Source organism: Equus quagga, chromosome 16 (assembly GCF_021613505.1).
Source record: "Equus quagga isolate Etosha38 chromosome 16, UCLA_HA_Equagga_1.0, whole genome shotgun sequence".
Taxonomy (NCBI): Eukaryota; Metazoa; Chordata; class Mammalia; order Perissodactyla; family Equidae; genus Equus; species Equus quagga.
In genome coordinates, this window is record NC_060282.1 from 4389013 (window position 1) to 4409763 (window position 20751).

General features: G+C 43.2%; 1 protein-coding gene across 5 annotated transcripts in view; it reads left to right on the forward strand.

Annotated features, from left to right (window-relative positions):
• Positions 1 to 20751, forward strand: part of TRAPPC9 (trafficking protein particle complex subunit 9) — a 622060-nt gene that overhangs the window by 384647 nt on the left and 216662 nt on the right. For all 5 annotated transcript variants that reach the window (XM_046642579.1, XM_046642581.1, XM_046642580.1 and 2 more), the window contains one exon: positions 11640 to 11750. In XM_046642579.1, coding sequence (XP_046498535.1) covers positions 11640 to 11750 — 111 coding nt within the window. The remainder of the gene's footprint in view (positions 1 to 11639; positions 11751 to 20751) is intronic.

A 20751-nucleotide genomic window follows, 5' to 3' on the forward strand; every position in this document is an offset into this window, starting at 1 on the left:
GTTCATCAGTATTTTGTAGTTTTCCACCTACAAATGCCCTTTATCAGATTAAGGATATTCTGTTACTAGTTTTATTTGTAAGTTATGAATGGAATTTTAATTTTGTCAAGTGCATTTTCTGCATCAAAAATTTTTTTGAGGATTATTTCTTCTATATTCATGAGGGATATTCTTTTGTGGTTTTTTCTTTTATCTTTGTCTAGTTTTGGTATTAGATAGTACTAGCTTCATAAGTGATTTTGGAAATATCCCCTTTTATTTTCTGGATGAGATTATGTGGATTACTTCTTTTTGGAAAAAAAATTTTTTTTTGAGGAAGATCAGCCCTGAGCTAATATCTGCTGCCAATCCTCCTCTTTTTGCTGAGGAAGCCTGGCCCTGAGCTAACACCCGTGCCCATCTTCCTCTACTTTATATGTGGGATGCCTGCCACAGCATTGGCTTGCTAAGTGGTGCCATGTCCACACCCAGGATCTGGACCGGCGAACCCCGGGCCACCGAAGCAGAACGTGTGCACTTAACAGCTGTGCCACTAGGCTGGTCCTTCTTTTTGAATTTTTAAAAGAATTTATTTGGAAACATTCTGGACCTGGAGATTTCTTTTTCAGAATGTTTTTAACAGTAGATTCAGTTTATTTCATAGATATAGTATTTGCAGGTTACCTATTTTTTCTTGGATAAGTTTTGGTAGTTTGTGAATTTTAAGAAATTGGTTCATTTCATCTGAGTTGTCAAATTTATGTGAGCAGAGTTGTTCCTAGTATGTCCTTATTATCCTTCCAATGTCTGTGGCACCTGTGGCCTCCTTCATTCTTGGTCATTTGTGTCTTCTGTTTTCTCCTTTGTCACTTTGGCTAGAGGTTTATCAATTTTATGGGTCTTTTTAAAGGATCAGTTTTTAATTTTATCCATTATTGGGTTTTTCTGTGTTTTTTTGTTTTCAGTTTCATGATCTGCTCTTATTACTTTCTTCCTATGCTTGCTTTGAGTTTTGGTTCTTTTTCGTGTTTCTTAAGATAGAAGCTTAGGATGTTGGTTTGGAGCCTTTTTTCTCTTGTAATATAATCCTTTAATGCTATAAATTTTCCTCTAAGCACTTGCTTTAGCTTCATCCACTAATTTTGATATGTTGCATTTTATTTTTATTCACTTCAAAATATTTTCTGATTTCTCTTGAGACTTCCTCTTTGACCAAGGGGGGTTATCTTGAAGTGTGTTGGTTAATTTTCAAGCATTTGGAGATTTTCTAGATTTCTTTCTGCTGTTGATCTCTTGGTTATTTCTATTGTGGTCTGAGAGCATACTTTGTATGATTTCTTTTCTTTTAAAGTTGTTAGGAATTTTTTTCATGGCCTAGAATATGGTCCAGATGGTGAATGTTGCTGAACACTTGAGAAGTATGTGTATTCTTCTTTTGTTGGGTGGAGTGTTCTCTAAGTGTCAATCAGATCCAGTTGGTTGATGAGGTTGTTTATTTCTCCTATGCTAATTTTATGTCTTCTTGATCTGTCAATTACTGAGAGAGGAGTGTTAAAGTCTCAACTATAATGGTGGTTTTGTCCATTTCTCCATTCAGTTCTCTCAGTTTTTCTTTTATATATTTTTGAAGCTCTTTAGTTAGTGGCATATTCATTAAGAATTATTATGTACTATTGGTGAATTAATGCTTTTGTCAATGTATAATGTTCCTCCTTATCACTGCTTATTTTTCCTGCTCTGAAGTGTACTCTGAAATGCCTGATATTAATAGAATACTCCAGGTTTTTTTTAAATTAGTGTTTGCTTGGTATATGTTTTTCTATTCTTGAACTTTTTAGCTTATCTATATCGTTATCTTTAAAGTGAATTTATTCTAAATAGCATATAGTTGAATCTTGTTTTTTTTTTGTTTTTTTTAATCCATTCTGACAGTCTCCGTCCATTCAGTATAATGTTTGGGCCATTTACATTTACTGTAACTCTTGATATGTTTGGATTTAGGTTTATCATTTTAGTTTTTAAATTTATGTTCTTTTTATTCACTGTTTTCTTTGTTGTAGTCGTTGTTCTGTTTCTCCTTTCCTGTCTTATTTTAGATTATTGGAAATTTTTTTAGTATAATTCCATTTTAATTTATATGTTGTGTTTTTAACTATCTCTTTGTATAGTATATTTTAGTGGTCACTTTAGGGATTACAGTATACACTCTTACCTTTTCACAGTTTGCTTAGAATTAGTATTTTATTGCGTCAAACAGAATGTGGAAACACAAAACCATATAAGTCCTGTTACCCTCTCCTTACGTTGTAGCTGCGTTATATATTATATGAGCATACTTTGAAAGCCCAGACACTGTTTTAATTCTTGCATTTAATCATCATACAGCCTTTAAATAACTTGAGAAATTATTTTTAACTGATATTTACCTGTTTTTTTCTTGCTCTTTCTTCATTCCTCATGTTCCAACTTTCCTTGTAGTATTATTTCCCTTTCGTCTGAAGACCTTCCTTCAACATATCCTTTAGAGAAGTTCTGCTGGTGACTAACTTTCTTACTTGCCCTTTGTCTGAGAAAGTCTTTATTCCCCCTTCACTCCTGAAGGATATTTTCCCTAGATGAGGACTTCTGGGTTGGCAGTTCTTTTCTTTCTGCAGTTGAAGAATGTTTTGCTTCCTCTGCCCTCCGTGGTTTCTGACGAGAAGTCTTCAGACGTTGAATCACTGCGTCCCTCGTACCAAATGCCTTGTTTGCTCAGGCTGCTGTCAGAGTGTTTCTTTTCCTTACCTCGTACAGTTTAATCTGCTTATGATGTTTAGGCATAGATTTCTGTAAATTTATACTCGTTGGGGTTTGCTGAGCTTCCTGAATCTGTAAGTTTGTGTCTTTCACCAAATTTGGGGGAATTTTAAGCCATTATTTCTTCAAAAGCTGCATGTTTTTTTCTTTTTTGTTTCTGAAACTCCTATGACATGACTTTTAGAGCTTTTTTGGTCCCATAGGACTGTTTATTTTTTTCCAGTCTTTCTTTCTCTCTGTTGTCTCTCTGCTTTTTGGATAATTTATTAATCTGTCTTCAACTTTACTAGTTTAATTCCTTTGTGGTCCAAAATTGTACTTGGTATGATTTTTATTCTTTTAAAGTTGCTAGAGATTTCTTTTTCACGGCCTAGAATACGGTCTGTTTTGGTACTTGTTGCATGTACACTTGAAGTATGGATATTCTGCTGTTTTTGGAGTGGAGTGTTCATTACGTGTCAATTAGATCCAATTGGTCAATGGTATTGTTCGTTTATTCTGTATCCTTTTTTATGTCATTTGTTATATCCTTTCCTGATTTTATGTCTGCTTATCCTATTACTGAGATAGTTCACTATCCGGATTTTTCAGTTCCATTTTTTCTTTTCTAAAGTTTTCCTTTGATTCTTCTTTATGTCCCCTTTTTTTTTTGCTGAAATTTTTCATCTTTTCATTTGTTTCAAGTGTGTTCACCATTACTTCTCGGAATGTGTTTAGAGACTTTTTATGATAAGATTGTCATCTTGAGGTTGTTGTCTGTTGATTTTATTTTCCCTTGCAAGTTGACATTTTCCTGGTTCTTCCTATTCAGAGTTATTTTAGATTATGTTATGGGCATTTCAAATACAATGTTGTGAGATGTTGGGATCTTGTCTGTATCTTGAGGAGAATGCTGATATTTTTGTTTCAGTGGACGGTCCACACCACAATCCTGGCACACCCTCTGGGGCTGTGCTGCAGTCCTGGTTTCAGAGTGTTTGTGGGGCCTCTTGGATCAGTCCCATGTGTGTGTCTCCCAGTGTTCTTCCCTGGAGCTCAGTTACCAAAGCCCAGGGTTTGCTGCTCAGGATCCTACCCCCTCATGCTCAGCTCCACAGTGAGCCCAGTGATGTACCACGTTATCAAACCCCTCTCTCCATCGCTCTCCTTTCTGCAGTCTCCCCAGCACTTTTCAGGGGCCTCCCTTCCCTGTCCACCTTCAACAAAATCAGAGTTTGAGTTCCCCCTCTGTGTGTTTGTGTGTGGGACTAATTGGCCAGGGAATAGAGAGGGAAATAAAAGTGATGGGACTGGCCCCATGGTTGTGACACTTCAGTCCTTTCGATCAGAGAAGCAGTTTCCTGCCCTCAGAGTTGTATATGTCCTGCAGCCATGACTGCCATCGTGATGCTGGTGCCCCATGGTACTGCCCAGGGGCTAGGCTTGGAGAAAAGAGAAAACCTAGAGGACCCCCTACACCTCCTTCATCGTACCCTTTCTCACTCTTCAGACAAAGAAGAGAGGGCTTCTCTTAGCGCCATGCCTGTCTATACGCAGTGGGTACCTCTGAGCTCTGGACCGCCTTCAAGTTCAGGCCAGGTGGGACTGGAGAGAAACGGAAACTCACTCCCAGTCTGGAGAAACTTTGACTTCTGATCTTCTATCTCAATTTACCTTCTACAGTTTACTTTGAGTCTTCAAATAGCTGCTCTAGATGCATTGTATCTATGCATGCATTAGATCTATAATTTATAGTTGCATTGAATAGGCGAAACAGGGTAGAGTCTTTCTGCTTTCTTCGTCTTTTCCAGAATAGGAACTCATCAGTTTTTTAAACATAAAACAATTCATGTCACTCATCTGCTTAAAACTCTAAAAATAGCTTCCCATCATGCTTAGAATAAAATCTGAACTTTTTGTCATGACCTTATCATTAATTTTATACTACTCTCTTCTTCGCTTGTTCTGTTCCTTGATTACAGCATGCCTTAAGATTTTGGCATTAACTGCCTTCTCTCTGGAAAGACTTCATGGTTGCTTTCTTGTCATGTGAGTCTCAAATAAAATGTCATTTCATCAGAGAGGCCCTCACATCTGAAGTCAGTTTTTATCCCTATTTATGATCTTAGGAGATGCACTTAATTTTTAAAATATGTTTGCATCACACGTGTCTTATTCCCTGACTCATGTCCTTGCCCACTTTTTATTTTGAGGAAGATTAGACCTGAGCTAACATCCGCCACCAATCCTCCTCTTTTTGCTGAGGAAGAGTGGCCCTGAGCTAACATCTGAGCCCATCTTCCTCCACTTTATATGTGAGATGCCTGCCACAGCATGGTTTGATAAGCGGTGTGTAGGTCCATGCCCGGCATCCGAACTGGTGAACCCTGGGCCGCCGGAGCAGAGTGTGCAAACTTCACTGCTAGGCCAGCAGGCTGGCCCCCCAGCCCACTTTTTATGCCAGCCGTTTCTGTGGCAACCAGATTTATGCAGGGGTAACCTGACAACACCTCAACTTAGCTGTGCTGAGCAGCTCTTGATTTCTGGGACATTTTAAATGCCTTCTCTGTGACTGCAGCCTGGGTACTGCTCTGCACAGTGCACGCATGAAGTGTGAGAGAACTGACCCCTTTGGGGGAAAGCTTGACCAGTGAGGGCAGGAACTGGTAGAGAAGTAGTCCCGTCTGTCTCAGGTGCACAGATCTGAGACACGGTCCCCACAGCTCCTCAGAGGGACCAGTGGGACTGAGCCCCAGCTGCCCATGAGGTGGCCAGCTCACTAACACACCCTGATCACGTGGTGTGTGCTGTTGCGTTTCCACCATCCCCACCTCACTCTGCTGGCACTCCCGCTCCTCTTGGCATCACCTGGCCAAACATGAGCTCTATGCCAGCCGTTTCTTCATGCTCTGCTGTCTGGGGGGAATCCAGGCTAAGCAATATTCTAAGGGACTTTAAAAATACTTCCTATGGAACATTTTAAGTATAAGCAACATGTTAAGAAAGGTCAAAGGGATAATAATCGAACCACCACACAGATTTGTCACATTTTAACATTCTTCTGTTTTTACTTCTATTTTTTTTAACTTAAAGCAATACAAATGATACTGTTAAAGCTCTGCATGTTCCTCTGTGACACTGTTTCTCTTCCTCCCTCCCCAGGTATGACTAAATTTGATTACTCTAAACTATAGAGTATTTTTAAATATTTTAAGTTTGATATGAATGTATACTGTGTAGTATTTTCTGCAACTTGCTATTCACCCACCTTTATTAACGTGAGACTTATCTGTGGTGAGGAATGTAGTTCTTTTAAATTAATTTTCACTTATATATAGACTTACAATGTATGATCGTAGCAGACTTATCTGCTCTCCAGTTGATGTGCACTTAGTTAAAAGCAGTTATTTGATTTTATAAACAACGCTGCAGTGAACATTTTAGAGTATATCCTTGTGCCAAACTCAGAGAGTTGATCCAAGGTTGGTGAGTAGAAGTTGAATTGTTAGGTCAAAGCGTACTCATCTACCACTTGACTACATGTTGCTGATCTGCTCTTTCGAGGAGTTCTTCCAGTCTGTACCCCTGGCAGCAGTGAACGAGAATTCCCATGTTTCTTGTTGATCTGCATCTTTGCCAATACTTGGTATTGGAGCACTTTTTCAATATTTCCAATGGGTTGGGTGGGAAATAGCATCTTAGGATTTTATTTCCATTTCTCTGACTACTAGTTGCATTGAGCTTCTCTTCCTGTTTATTGGCCATTGGGTTTCCTCTAGTTTAATTTGTCCATTCTTGTCCTTTGCTTGACTTTCTATTGGATCATTTCTTTCTTATTGATTTATAGGAGTTCTGTATAAATTCAGAATTCTAATCCTTCGTCAGTTTTATCTGTTGAAAATACATTTTTGCAGCTATCTTATCTTTGCTTTGGCTTTTAGTGTTTTTCATTGTACGGAAGTTCTTAATTTTAATACAGCCAAACATTTCAATCTTTTCCTTTACATATTTTTTCCAGCTTTACTGAGGTAAAATTGTATACATTTAAGATGTATAATGTGATGTTTTGATATGTGTATACATTGTAAAATGATTGCCACAATCAAAATAATTAACATATCCATCACCTAACATAGTTAGTATTTGTTTGTGTGTGTGTGTGGTGAGAACAACAAAGATCTACTCTCCTAGCAAGTTCCATGTATACAATATAGTATTCTTAACTATGGTTACCATGCTGTATATTAGATCTCCAGAACTTATTCATTCTGCATAACTGAAACTTCATACCGTTTGACCAATCTCCCCGTTTTCCTGACTCCCCAGCTTCTGGCAACCATCGTTCTGTTCTGTGCTTCTATGACTGAAACTGTCTTAGATTTCACATATAAGTGAATCATGCTGTACTTGTCCTTCTGTGTCTGGCTTATTTCACATAGCCTGTCTTCCAGGTTCATCCTCGTTGTCACAAATGGCAGAATTTCCTTCTTTTTTAAGGCTGAAGAATATTCTATTGTATGTGTGTATATATATAGCCACACTGATACTTGTTACTGTCTTTTTGAGAATTCTAACATTCTAACAGGTGTGAGGTGGTATCTCATTGTGGTTTGCATTTTTCTGATAATTGGTGATGCTGAGCATCTTTTCATATACCTACTGGCTGTTGGCATGTCTTCTTTTGAGAAATGTGTATTCAAGTCCTTTGCTAATTTTTTAATTGGGTTATTTGTTTTTTTGCTATTGAGTTGAGTTCCTTATATATTTTGGATATTAATTCCTTATCAGATATATGGTTTCCAAGTATTTTTTCCTTTTCTGTTGGTTGTCTTTTCACTCTATTGATTATTTCCTTTGCCATGCAGAAGCTTTTTAGTTTGATACAATCCGACTTTATTTTCCTTTTGTTGCCTGTGCTTTTGGGGTCATATCCAAAAAATCATTGCCCAGACTCCAGTGTCAAGAAGCTTTCCCCTGTTTTCTTCTAGTAGTTGTACAGTTTCAGGTCTTACATTCAGGTCCTTAATCCATTTTGAGTTGATTTTTGTATAAGGTGTTAGATAAGGGTCCAATTTCATTCTTCTGCATGTGAATATCCAGTTGATCCATCATTTATTGAAGACTGTCCTTTCTCCATTGTGTTCTTGGTACCCTTTTTGAAGATTACTTTATATGTTGTGTGTCTGGAATTCATTTGAGAAATTTTTCTCTCTTTCAAGGTCATAAGCTGTTCACCTATATTTTCTTTTAAAGGATTTTAAATATTGCTTTTTACGTTTAGTTAGTTGCTGAATATATTCAGAATTCATTTTGTTCATGGTGTGAGGTAGGGATAGCATTTTCTGTCTATGTGCATAACCATTTGTACCCGCACTATTTATTGAACTTTCTTCTTACTAATCATCAATGCCCCCTCAATCATATATCCAGTTCCTCTGTATTCGTGGATCTGCTTCTGTGCTCTTTTTTATTTCACTGATGTATTTATCTATCACTCTCCTAGTACCACTGCCTTCGTTATTACACTTTTATAACAATTCTTGATATCTGGTTGGCCACATCCCTTCCAAAAGTTGTCTTTATCATTGTTTTCCATGTTCTTGGCCCTTTGCTCTTATATGTAAATTTTAGAATCAGCATGTCAAGTTTGATCAAAACCAAAACTCTATTGGGATTTTTCTTTGAGTTGCATTGAATTTATATAAATTTGGAAAGAGGTGACTTCTTCAAAAATATTAAGGTTTCCCATCCTTGAAGATAACACATCTCTGCATTTATTCATCTTATTTAATACCATTCCATAAAACTTTAGAATTTTCTCCAGAAATATCCTTCGTACATTTGTTAGTTTTATTCCTAGGTACATTGCTATTGTAAATATATTTTCTGAAAAATTTTATTTTGTAATTGGTTTTAGTTGCTTTATAGGAATGTTACTGCTTTTGTTTGTGGGTGTGTGTCTTAACCCTCTATTCAGCAACCTTTTTGAACCTATTTTTCCTCATTTTACAAAGTATGATGAAAATTTTTTTTTCATTTTTTTTTTAACTCCCCTCATCTTTTCCAGCCTTCTCCCCTCAGAAGAGTGTGATTTCCTTAAAAGCAAAGATCCTGTTTTTCTTGTTCACTTCCATATCCCAGGTGCCTAGAACAGTACCTGGCACACAGCAGGCACTCAGGAGATATTTATATTTGTTAGAAGAATCAATTAATGCAGTGTCCAGTTCTGGGCAGAGGAAGTAGCATGTACTGACTATATCAAGGTGGTTTCACGTGTGCTGCTCTCCCTGCCTGGAACGCACATCTCCTTTCCACCTGGCAGCCTTGCCTCCTCCCCCAACTTTACTCCAGATTCTTCCCTGCTGATGGGCCCTCGTCCCCACCTCTGCCCCAAGCCAGGCAGGTGGAGCTGTCCTTCAAAGACTTGGTCTAATCTAGTTCTTCCAGGAAGCTTTCTTGGGTTTCCCTGTACTTCAGAAAGATGGATCCAGAAAACAAAACAAAAACAAAAGCAAGCAAGAATTAAAAGTAAACTATATGTTCAAATAGAGCATAAAACTTAAAAGAAATAGTAGTGTTATGGAAAGATACACAGCGTAAATAACATTATGGTGGGCACAAAATGCTACTGCATTTGGGGAAAAGGAATTGATTTATGAATAATAGATAGTAAAGATCCACCAATATCATAATGTCAACAATTAGAAGGAAGAGAAATACTGGATTAAGACACCCCCACAGTCAGTGAGTCAGAAAAAACAGAGACACAAAGTGTTATGCATTGATATTGTTCATTCCTGAGCAGTTTTCTGACTACCATATTCTAGAGTGAAAACAACATATATTTGAACGTTTTCTTCCGTACTTTTAAAAAATCACTTCAATTTTCCTCTTCTGATAAATGTTTTACGAATTCCCTTTCCTGATGAAAGATTTTGCTGTGATTAAAGCTTTCATGAAGTTATGACAGAGGCGGAATAGATCTTCATTCTTGAAAGCTCATTTCTCCGTGAGCTGAGGAAGAGGCCTCTTGTAGGCAGCTGTCAGAGCTAATGAATGTTTTCCAAGTGCTGAACCTCTGGGGAAGACAGCCGTAGCCAGAGGACCCAGAGCCGGCCAGTGTGAACCTGCTCTCTGCCGACCTGTGTCCTGCAACATCTAACGGCATCTACAACAGAAACGGTGAAGCTGCTGCGTTACCTTCCTCCCTTGAGAGTAGCTTACACGTACACATTTTGAAAAATTGGTATTTCACAGATTCCCTGTGGCCTTTTGATGGTGTTGTGTTTGTGCGTGTGTGTGAACCCCTGGCTCACTGTGCCCCTCGCCACCTCAGCTCCCGTCTCTGCAAAGAACAAAGGACAAGGTTTGCATTTGGAATACGTGCTGTCATCTACTGTGAAAACGACAGGATTTTGAGTTCTAAGTCTTGAGTCTGTCATCTCACCAGCATTTTTCGTCGTCTCCTGAGCCTCACTTTCTTCACCTGTACTCGGGTCTAGGGAGGATCAGCTCCTAGGGCTGTTGCGATGAAATGACAAGGTGCAGGCAGCCCAGCCACACGAATGTGAGTCCGTGCTCCCCTTTCCTTAACAACGAGCAAGGCTCTGCATCACCACACTTTGAGAATAGACGTGAGAATTCAGATGCCCTTCAGCGGGTCCTATTTTGAAGTCACACTAAGCTGAAAATGACTGAGAGCACAAAGCACAAATCCTTTTCCAAGTCTTTTTTTTTTTTTTCTGTGAAAAACTACTTACCTTGCTCCTTGAGGAAGAATGGCTTCTGCCTCTGTTGCTGCCTTCTGTGTCTGCTCCTGTTGTGGATACAACTGTCCCGTTTAGATCAGCAAACACTGATTGACTACCTGGCAAGTGCCAGCTGTGATACTTGGTATTTGGGATCCTGTGTTAGATTAGGAAAGCCTTCCACTGTAATGGAAACCTAACAAATGATTGCTAACACAAATGAAGCATGTGCTCTGGTTTTTTGTTTTGTGCATGTAGCCAATGAGTTTAGAGGATGGGAGGCAGTATGGGGCTGCTTCATCTGCTGAAGGTGTTGTCATTTCCCAGACCCCTCCTGGCCCCCACTCTGCCAGCGTCAGCCTGTAGCGTTTGTCTTCATTGCCTCCAAAGGGTTGCTGAGCTACTTGGCTTCGGACTCATCTCCAGGGAGGAAGGAAAGGGAACAAGGGAGGCTGAAGGGTGAATGCCTTCTCCTCTCAAGGCCTTGTCTTCTTATTTGGGATAAAGGTCTCCAGAAGGCTATTCTTATTGGCTCAGACTTTGTCCTATGGGCCTCCTTTTGGAGCAGACGTGATGGGAACTTGAATACTTTTCTTTTTACCGTCTGTAGTAGAGAAAACAAAGGAGTGGAGATTTCACATGGGTGATGAGTGAGTAGACCTACAATATTTTCCGGAGGAGTAAGATGTAGTCTCTATAAGAACTCACGGTAGCTGTGAGCACAGACAGCTGTCATACAGCTCTCCATGGAGCAGTGCCTGGCACCTTGCCTGGTGCCTGTTCCCACTGGTTGTCTGACTTATGGCTCAGGTATTCTAGTCCTCACGTACATGAGGCTTGGAGAACTCGAATTACCTTCCCAAGGTCACTTGGTTTGTGAAGGGCACATCTGTGTTGTAAGCATGTGTCCCCAGTACTAAGGAGTACCTCATGTCCAAACTTAGTTTTTAGAGTTCATGGTTTTGTTCGGAATGAGTCTCATTAATACTTTATGTTTAGGGGCACTTGACATTTTGATAAATTGCACTTCTGACATTCTCAAGTAGTGGAAAATCTTCGGGGAGGGAAAAAAGGCAAAGTCACTCTCCTCTTTGGCTGTCAGACGATTCTCAACTTTCCTTTGTCTTTTCAACGCAGTACCCGGCAGTGCCACCTGCTCCTGGATGTCTTCAACTCCACGGAGCACGAGCTGACAGTCAGCGCCCGGAGCAATGAAGAGCTCGTCCTGCATGCCGGCGAGTGCCAGCGGTGAGTGTCCCCACGCCCCACCTGCTTCCTCTCTCTGCTTTCATCCCCCTGCTGGGGAGATGCTGAAATAATCCACCCTCAGACCCCAGAGGATGGGCAGCCTCGTCTCCCTTGCAGAGGCATCATAGTCGCGTTCAAGTTTGGTGAAAGAATCTGAAGTGGTTTCAAGTTAGAGCCAAGTGTAAAGAGTCAGGGTAAAACTGGATGACGTCCGTCTGAGGAAGCAGTGGCGTGTGCTTTCAGGCACCACATCTGAGGACTGAAACATCTGGGCAAGACCTAACAAGATCTTTTAAATTCTTAAGAAAGCTGGATCTGGGTATACTGGGTATTGATTTGGGGGCTGTATATCAATATCAATAGGAAGTTCCTTGGAGAAATTAGTGCCACAAAAAGCCAGGCCAAGCTTAGACCTTTGCGAAAGGTACAGCATCACCCAAGCCCAGTCCCTGGAGGGCAAAGATATGTGCCACCACCGAGCCCTGGGACAGGGTCAGCCACAGGACACGCCCTGGCCCAGCAGGAGCTGAGTGGGACTGAGAGCTGACCAGGAGCAAAGCCAGGACCTCTAGGGCATGTCCCAAGGCAGGTGGAGCTCGGTGACTTTGGGAAGACGCTCTTCTGCTGTGGCAGGGCCCCTTCCCCAGGCCCTGGCTCACTCCCTACTGGGTCTCTGCCTAGACCAGAAGCTGTGCCTTCAAGCCGAGCTTGGATGTCAGGGGCATACCCTTATAGATGGAATAAGATACAGATGGAATACAATTTTTATTTTTAATTGCAAAATACTTCAAACGTGTAGAAAATAATTTAGAAACCAGCATACCCATGTTGCAGATTTAAGCATTTTGCTATATTTGCTCCAGATCTCTCCCTGTCTCTCTCTGTCTTTCTGTGTTTCTTTCTCTCTTTCTCTTTTATTTTGAGGAAGTAAAATGTTAAAAAAAATATAGCTGACATTAACATCATTAGTCAGTGGGGGAGACGCAAATTCAAACCACAATGAGATACTACTACACGTCCATTAGAATGGTTAAAATAAAAGACTGACACCAACCAAATGTTGGTGAGCATGTGAAGCGTCTGGAGCTCGCATGCTTTGGTGGCATATACAGTAGTGCAACCACTTTTGAAGAAGGTCTGGAAGTTTCTTATAAAACCAAACATACACCTACTCTTTGCCCAGCAATTCCAACTCTGGCTATTTATTAAAAAAAAAAAATTTAAATGTATGTTCACAAAAAGACTATACAAGAATGTTCCTGGCCAAAAACCAGAAAGAGCCCAGGTGTCCATTACCGGAGAATGGATCAACAAATGGTAGCATTTTCCTATAAATGGAATAGTGCTCAGTAACAAAAACTAGCAAGTTCTTAATACACACACCAACATGGGCGAATCTCAGGAACTTTATGCTGAGTGAGGGAGCCTTACCCAGAGGAGCATGCTCTGTGTGATTCCATTTGTCTGAAATTCCAGAACAGGCAAAACTAGTCCATGATGGAAAAAGCAGAACATTGATTGCCTCTGGAGAGGTTGGGGTGGGCTTTGACCGGGAAAGGGCTTAGGGGATTTTCTAGGTGATGGTCATGTTGTATAACTTGATATTTGGGCATGGGTTACACAGGTATTAGCGTTTGTTAAAATTCAGTGAATATGCGCTTAAGATTTGTGTCTTTCACTGTAAATCAATTTTATGTCAAAAGAAAAACTGTAAGCACATATTGAATTCTCAGTACTGATGCTATGCTGACGGATTTCGGGGAGTGCATGGTGTCTGCAGTAGTCTTTAGGAGGCCTGAAAAATAAGACGAATGGATGGATGGGTAGAGGGATGGAAAGATGGACAGACTACATGATAAAGCAAATAGAGTAAAGTGTTAATGGTGGAACCTGCCAATGGCCCTGTAGGGTGGAAAATTCTTCCAACTTTATATTTGAAAATTTTCATAAGAAAATGTTGGAAAAAGTATGCAAATGAGAACAGAGCTAAGCCCTACTGCCTTGGCCAACTCCCACCCAACTTCCTTTCTCTTCCCTTCATCCTCAGGGGAAATCTGTGTCTTGGAGACAATGGCAGTACTCACACCATGTTTTACTACTTTTTATTGTATTTTACTCATAGCCACAACCAGTCATTATTTTGAGAGTTGTTTTTTTAACAACATAAGTGTTTCCATATCATGTATGTCTTTTTATTAACTTTAAATCCGCATTATGCTTTGGAGCTAAATATAAATCTTGTTCTTTCATTTTGACTGCTATTTATATTTCGCTGCATGAATACACCACTTTATCTATTTCCATGGTAATCCACTGTGAGGTTGCTTCCAGGGTATTGCTGTTTAATGTGATTGTTGTTAATGACATACATGAACGCAAAGTCAGGCCTTACAGCCCCTGTTGCAAGACTGTTTGGGGCTGATAGGTGGAAGCTAGAAGTCGGTGGCTTGGGGACATTTGCGCCTTCCTCTGAGAGGAAGGAAACATTGCGTCTTGAGAGCACAGCGGTCTGGTGCCTGCAGAGGTCTTGCCGGGTGGGAGTGGGTATGGGCAGGGGGCTCATGTGCTCCTCCTGCATCAGGACAGGCTCTTTCCTAGGGCGCTGATGCATCCTTGGGGTCTAAGCCAGCAGCTTAACTGCAGCTGCCTGGGCCCAGTGCTGTTCTCCAAATTGTGAAGGAAACTATCTGCCCTCTTTCTTGTCTTTCTTGTTAGATGTTTTGATGTATCCCGAGATCCCAAAGGACGTCAATCTAGTCTTCTGGTGACACCAATATAAAACCTGTTTTTAAAAAATTATAAATTGCCAAGCTTTGTTCTAAGCTTGGATCATTCTTGGCAATGGAAGGGTGAATGATGTTAACGCTTCCATTCGTAAATAATCACGATTTAGTTGTGTGCTTCAGGCTCCTTCGTTATTAAGCTTTTTGTTTAAATTCTCATTTCTCAGTGCTCCCAACTCACACATTTTTTATTCACTCATAAAATATTCATTCAATAAATATTGATATTTCAAGAACTTACTGTGTGGTACCTTCATCAGGTTCCAGGAGTGCCAAGATGAATAAATAAGGACGCTCTTAGCCAGAGAGTGACAACACAGCGTGAGGAGTGTCTCACACAGCCAGGGCGGCCCTGCTTTTCCTGCCCGATGGGGGCATTTTGCTGTCATGGTAGGGGGAGATAAACCAGAGGTCATGGTGTCACATTTGTCTGGGAAGTCATCTTGTCCCTGCTAACCTAGTGGTGACTGCCGGGAACCCTGGTGTTTGTGGGGAGGCAGGGAATCACTTCCCTCTCCAAGCCTCTCTGGCCTTGCTGGCCTCCCCTGGATCCATACCGCTCCACCTCCATGGACGAGATCACAGTTCTTTGGTTCTCACGGAGCAGGTGTGGTAGAGGAAGCGTGGGTTCCTTGCAGACCTTGGCCACGAACGTGTCCCCATACATCCAGGCCCTGTCTCCTGAGTGCCCAGTCTCTTCCCAGAGTCCTGAGCTTGACCACCTTCCCGGCTCTCCCCTTCCACCACAAGGAGCCATCCCCACCGCACCTCAGGCTTTGCTAGGTGCTAAAGAAGGCTTCTCTCTGCCCAGGTGTGGCCTCTCTGAGGAGGGTTCTTACTGCTACCTTGGAAGTGGGCAGAGGAATAATGCTTTCTGCTGGAGATGGCACAGCCTAGTCTTAAATGAAAAGCTGTATTCCTGGAATCCACGTGGCTTTGACCCTGCTCTTCACAGAACCTAGAGGGTCAAGAGGTGTTTGACTTCCTTCTAAGGGTGGCCTGCAGTTCAAGAGAGGGCCCAACTCCAATTGGATTGTTGCACTGCTGCCTCTCCCCCTTCCTCCTGGTAGAAAAGGGTGATCTCATTTTACCCAATACAAGAGAAATGTATCCTCAGGAACACAGAGTGCAGCGCGCTTCCCAGTGCAAGAAAGGATGGAGGTCATAGTCACTGAGCCCTGTGTGTTTGGAAGAGTTTGGGCACTGCAATTCTCATATCCCCTCACGGAGGAGCTTTGTCTTCATTTTATTGATAAGTAAACGAAGTTGATCAGAGTCCGTGGGACCCACATCTGTCTGATGGCATGGCTGTGCTTGGAATGGTGATTTAAGAAGGGTTGGAGCAGGGCTCGGGGTAAAACCAAGGTCTGTTCCCTTCTCCTCTTCTGCTCTGCGCAGCCTTAGGCAGGTTGTGGCCAGCACTGTGAAGTCCATCGTCAAGTGTAAAGGCCAGCGGGGGAAAGGGTGAGGCAGAGAAGCAAACTGGGTCTTTGCCTTCCAAGTTGCTCACTAATTCATTCAACAAATATACCTGAGTTTTGGGCAGGTGCCAGGCCCTACCAGGAGCTGAGAAGCTGATACTGGGTCCTCACAGCGCTGAGGTTTTGGTGTGGAAGGAAGGTGCACGAACAGGTGATTGTCACACACTATGAGGGGAATTGAAAGCATGCAGGAAGAAACACAACCGGACAGGATGAGGGTGTGCTGGGAAGGCTTCCTGGAAGAAGCGTTGTTAATATGGAACAGGACAGACAGGTAGGAGTCAGCCAGGGCTGGAGAGCAAGGGCAGAGCAGCCCAGGTGAAGGAAAGCCTGCCCCAGGAAGGGCATGTGCAAAGGGCGACATGAAGGTGTTCTTCGCAGACTAAATGTCCAAGTTCTTAAACCGAAAATTCTGCTCCGTCACCTGTTTCTTAGAGATATCTTTTTAATCTTATAATTTAAAAACAACATTTCAGCAAATGGATGTAGAAGGTACCTCTCCACCTTCCTAATCTCTTCTTTAAAGGTCCTTTGGAAATTGGTGACTCCCTTCTTGGCTTGTGAGCTTCTGTGGCACGGTTGATGCATCAATTCTGTAATTAGGGGCCGTTAGTTAACATCGCTTTGGCCAAACATGATTTGTGATGCTTGGTCTGTAGTGATTACATTTTCTGGGGCTCTAAACCATCAGTCGTGACCTTCAAGATGTTGTTGCCCAGTCTTGCTGTTACTAGGCCTGTAGTAACGCTCATTTTTGTCTGAGGGGTGATGTAAACGCAAGATACCACTTTCACATGCAGTAGCTTCTTTAATCCTCATGACAGTTGTTCAAGGTGTGGCAATGTGCCCATTTTTGCATATGAGTAAGAGAACGTAAAACTTGCTCAGGGTCATGCAATTAGTTCAAATTGGAGCCCAGGGCTGCCCATGTACCACCTGTACCTCTCCTCTGGAGTTATCTACAATTCTTTAGCTTATGTCCCTCGGAACTGAGCATTCCTCCTCATCCAGTCTCAAAAGATGACCAGAAACAGCGGAAGTTTCTTTTGAGTGAAACAGCGTGAACTTTCTCAAGAAAATACATCGCCAGCAGCAAATTTACTGGAAAATTAAGATATGATAATTATTGTGTTTTTTGCTTAATTATCAAACCATTAAAATTAAATTTCATGACAACTCCCATTTATGCATAAATCTCTTTTAATTTATGGTAATAGATGTTATCTCATGCCATGCTTCAAGCTATCCCATTTTGCCCCACCCTCCCTCACACAGTGGCACTGCCTGCACAGTGGGCCTGGTGTGCAAGTGTCCAAATGTTACCTCCCTAGGGAGATGTGTTGCTAGTTGGCTGTGAACAGATCAGCCTTGTCACGTGTCACGTGGATCCTAGAATGGCTTTCATGCCAGAGGGGCAGGGACGGGCTCTAGGAGCGAGCTACAGCTCCAGTGCTCTGAACCTTTCCCTCAACACTGTCCAGGCGGCTGCGAGGGCCAGGCTGTGGCTCTGGCCAGGCGCTCACATCTAGGAGGATCCTGGATTGAGCTTTGAGGCGGGAGAGAGAAGGCCTGGCTTCTCTACCGGTGTGGTGGTTGTGTTTCCTTTTGATAATCTGCCGGTGGGCTCCAGCCTGTGGCAGGGTGCTGCCTTCATCCTGCAGTCCGTTTCTGGTTTCCCTTTTTTTCTTCTGCCCGTTGAGTGTCTTAGATAAGCCTTTACCTCCTCTAGGTTCTGGTTTCTTCTCTGGCTGTATGAGAGGCTAAAACAGTGTTCACTATAGGGATGACAGAGCGAACACAGTGAGGATGTAGTCGGCGCTAACTTGTAATTGCTACATTTGCTGTGCCACTTGCTCCATCTCCACAGCATCTTGTCAAGTCGACGTCCTTATCATCCCTGTTGACCAGATGAAGAAACAGCTCAGAGACGTGAGTGGCTAGTGGCTGCTCAGGTCCCTTCCTCCTCTAAGGCTTCTGATTTTTATTTTACATCACTCCTCACAGAGGCATTTGGGGAGCAGAGAAACATTGGCAAGATGAGTGCTAGCCTGTGCATCCTCTCCGCATGCACCGTTCCCCTGTGTGCCAGGTGTGCGCCTGAGTCCCAGTGAGCACCGGAGGGCCTGGCCCTGCCCCGGAGTGCATGATCAGTGATTCCTGTGCAGTCTCTTCTCCTCAGCTTTATGCTGTCATATCGAACATTCTCATTTATCCAAGCCCAGAAGAGCTCCAAACTCAAATACCTGGCTCCAAGGTTTAATTCCTTCACACACTCTGAAGAACCTTGTGACTCATTCAAGGAATACCTCATTGTTTGGAGCCTGGTGCTACTGCTGGTTGTTATTTAACCGCTCTTCGAGTTTTCGTACATCCTCCCTCCGTGGGAGGCATGCTCCGCCCCTCTCAGTGAACAAGCCCGTTCCCTCCGCCTAGAGGTCCCTCTTGAAACCGTTCTGAGTTAGAAGAGTGTGGATTTTCTTTGTACTTTCTTTTTCAAACTGGAAGGAAAATGGGAGAGTCCTTCAGAAACTTAGTTTCTAGAAACAAGGAGAAAGCATCCTGCTGTACTCTTGTCCTTTCAACTGATCGATGGGGAAACTGAGGCTCAGGGTTGTTTAGCAAGTCCTGGGTAGAATGGCGTTCGTCCCAGGGCTCCTAATTCGCCTGTCTAGAGCTGTCTCCACCGCACCCTCTGCCTCCCTTCTAATGAGCAGTTTTTAAAGTTGTCCTCATGGAAACCCAGCTGGCTCTTGGATCAGTTGGAGCCCCTGGTGATTAATAGGCAGCAACAAGAAGTGTTGGAGTTCAGCCTGGAGAAGCAGCCTGATCACAGAGATTCAATACCTTGGGAGATGCAGCCGTTTGCTGACTCAGATGACGGGAGAAATGTTTTTCTTTTTGTGAGAAAAGAAAAACAAGATGACTTGATTGGGTTCCATATACTGTGCAGCTTTCTGTTCCTCAGAAATCTTAGACGTGGGGCTTTTCTTCTGGGTTTCTGCCTGTGCAGTTCTTGAGCGTCTGCTCTAGCGAGGGCGTGCAGAGTCCTCCCTGTCATGCAGGAGGTGGCCCATCCTCACACGCCCCTGCCCTTGGCTGCAGGCCGGTTTTCAGCTGCTCCCACCTGTGAACAAAGGCCGAGTGGCACAGGCTGGGGCCACACGGAGCGCATGTCCAGTCCTGGCCAATGGTTGGCTCAGCTCTCTTGGGCAAGTTGCTTGGCCTTGTTGAGCTTCCAACTGCTTTTCTTTAAAATGGGATAATAAGGCCTGTCCTACAGGTTGTTAGAAATACTAAAGTTCATCCACATCAGGTCCCTGGCTCCACGTGCGATGCATGGTGGGTGCTCCGTAAATGGCAGATAAGTTATTTTTCGATACCCTTTATCACTCTTTAGAAACGGTTCCCACCATCCTGGCTCCCACAGCTGGAGCGCGTCTCAGCCTGGGTGAGGGGCATGTATTTGAGGTCTTGTATTTCCCCTTTGGGGAGATGGCTGTAATAGACATTTGCTCAAGTTATTGTTATTTATTTATAGCCTCATGTCCCGGGCTTCTCAGTGGTGCCTGAAGTGGAGACAGACAAAGTTCTCATCTATGAGGAGTCAGAAACCACAGTTATTTCACAGAGAAGATTTGCTATGAGGAATTGTTAACGAGGCCTGAGGTTGGTAACTAGGTAACTGAAGGGATGGAGGGCACGGCCCAGGCGGCTGGTGTAGCGGCTATAGGAGGCAGCCCTGCCTGGGGCCGGGGACCCGGGCAGGCACTTGGGGTTATCACAGTTAGAAGCTGGGGATGGCAGCCATGGAGCTGACACTCAGCTGTCTGAGGAAGGGATGCCTGGGGTCTGGGGTCTCAGAGATGAGAGGCAATGTCGGGGTGTACCCGCAGGGATCACTGGCAGGCAGGTAACCCTTAGGGAGCAACAGGAACCCCTGGGGGGTGGGCAAGTACCTCCTCCTCCTGTAGTCCTGCAGACTCCTTCCACAGCCCGATGGGGGAGCAGAAGTGTGGCCTGCAGAGTCAGTAACTGCCTAGCTCGCCCATCAAGCCCTGCCTAGAGCCAGCTCGGCTCGGTCTGCTCGGATCTCCTTGCTGGAACTATGTCTTGCTCTTGCATGGCCGTGGATTCTTGGATGGTGTTTGTTATTTTCTACCTCAAGTTCTCCTTCCTGATGGACTAGAGGTTCCTAGACTTTGCTGCATGTTGTAATTACAGGGGATCTTTAGAAAAGAGTGATGGCTCCCCCTGCCCCATCCTCATCTCATCAGTTGGGTTCCACCTGAGCATCAGGATTTGTAAATCTCCCCTGGTGACTCTAAGGTGTGGCCAAGTGTGGGAACCACGGAGCTGGACTGTGAATTCTTTGAGAGCTGCATTTGTGTTTTGTTCATCTCTGAATGTCCCCACCCCTTGATCCAGTGTCCAGCACATGGCGGGTGCTCAGGTGACATTTGGTTGTGAGTGAGTAAGTTAGCAGTGGGCATGCTGCCATCTCATTCCCAAGCGTCCCCTCCTGCTTGGGGGTCTTACTCACGACACCTCCACTCCCAGCCTGACTCAGGCAGGAGGTTTTAAGCTGACCCCAGGGGGGACATGGTGGTTTTATCCCCCTGGTTCAGTTCACCAGGGAGGGGTGATGAGTAAAGACATCCGTCTTGTATTTTCTTTGGTGCTCCCACTCCCATCCGGCCTTGTCTCTCAGACTTCCACGCCCAGTCTCCCCTCAACCGC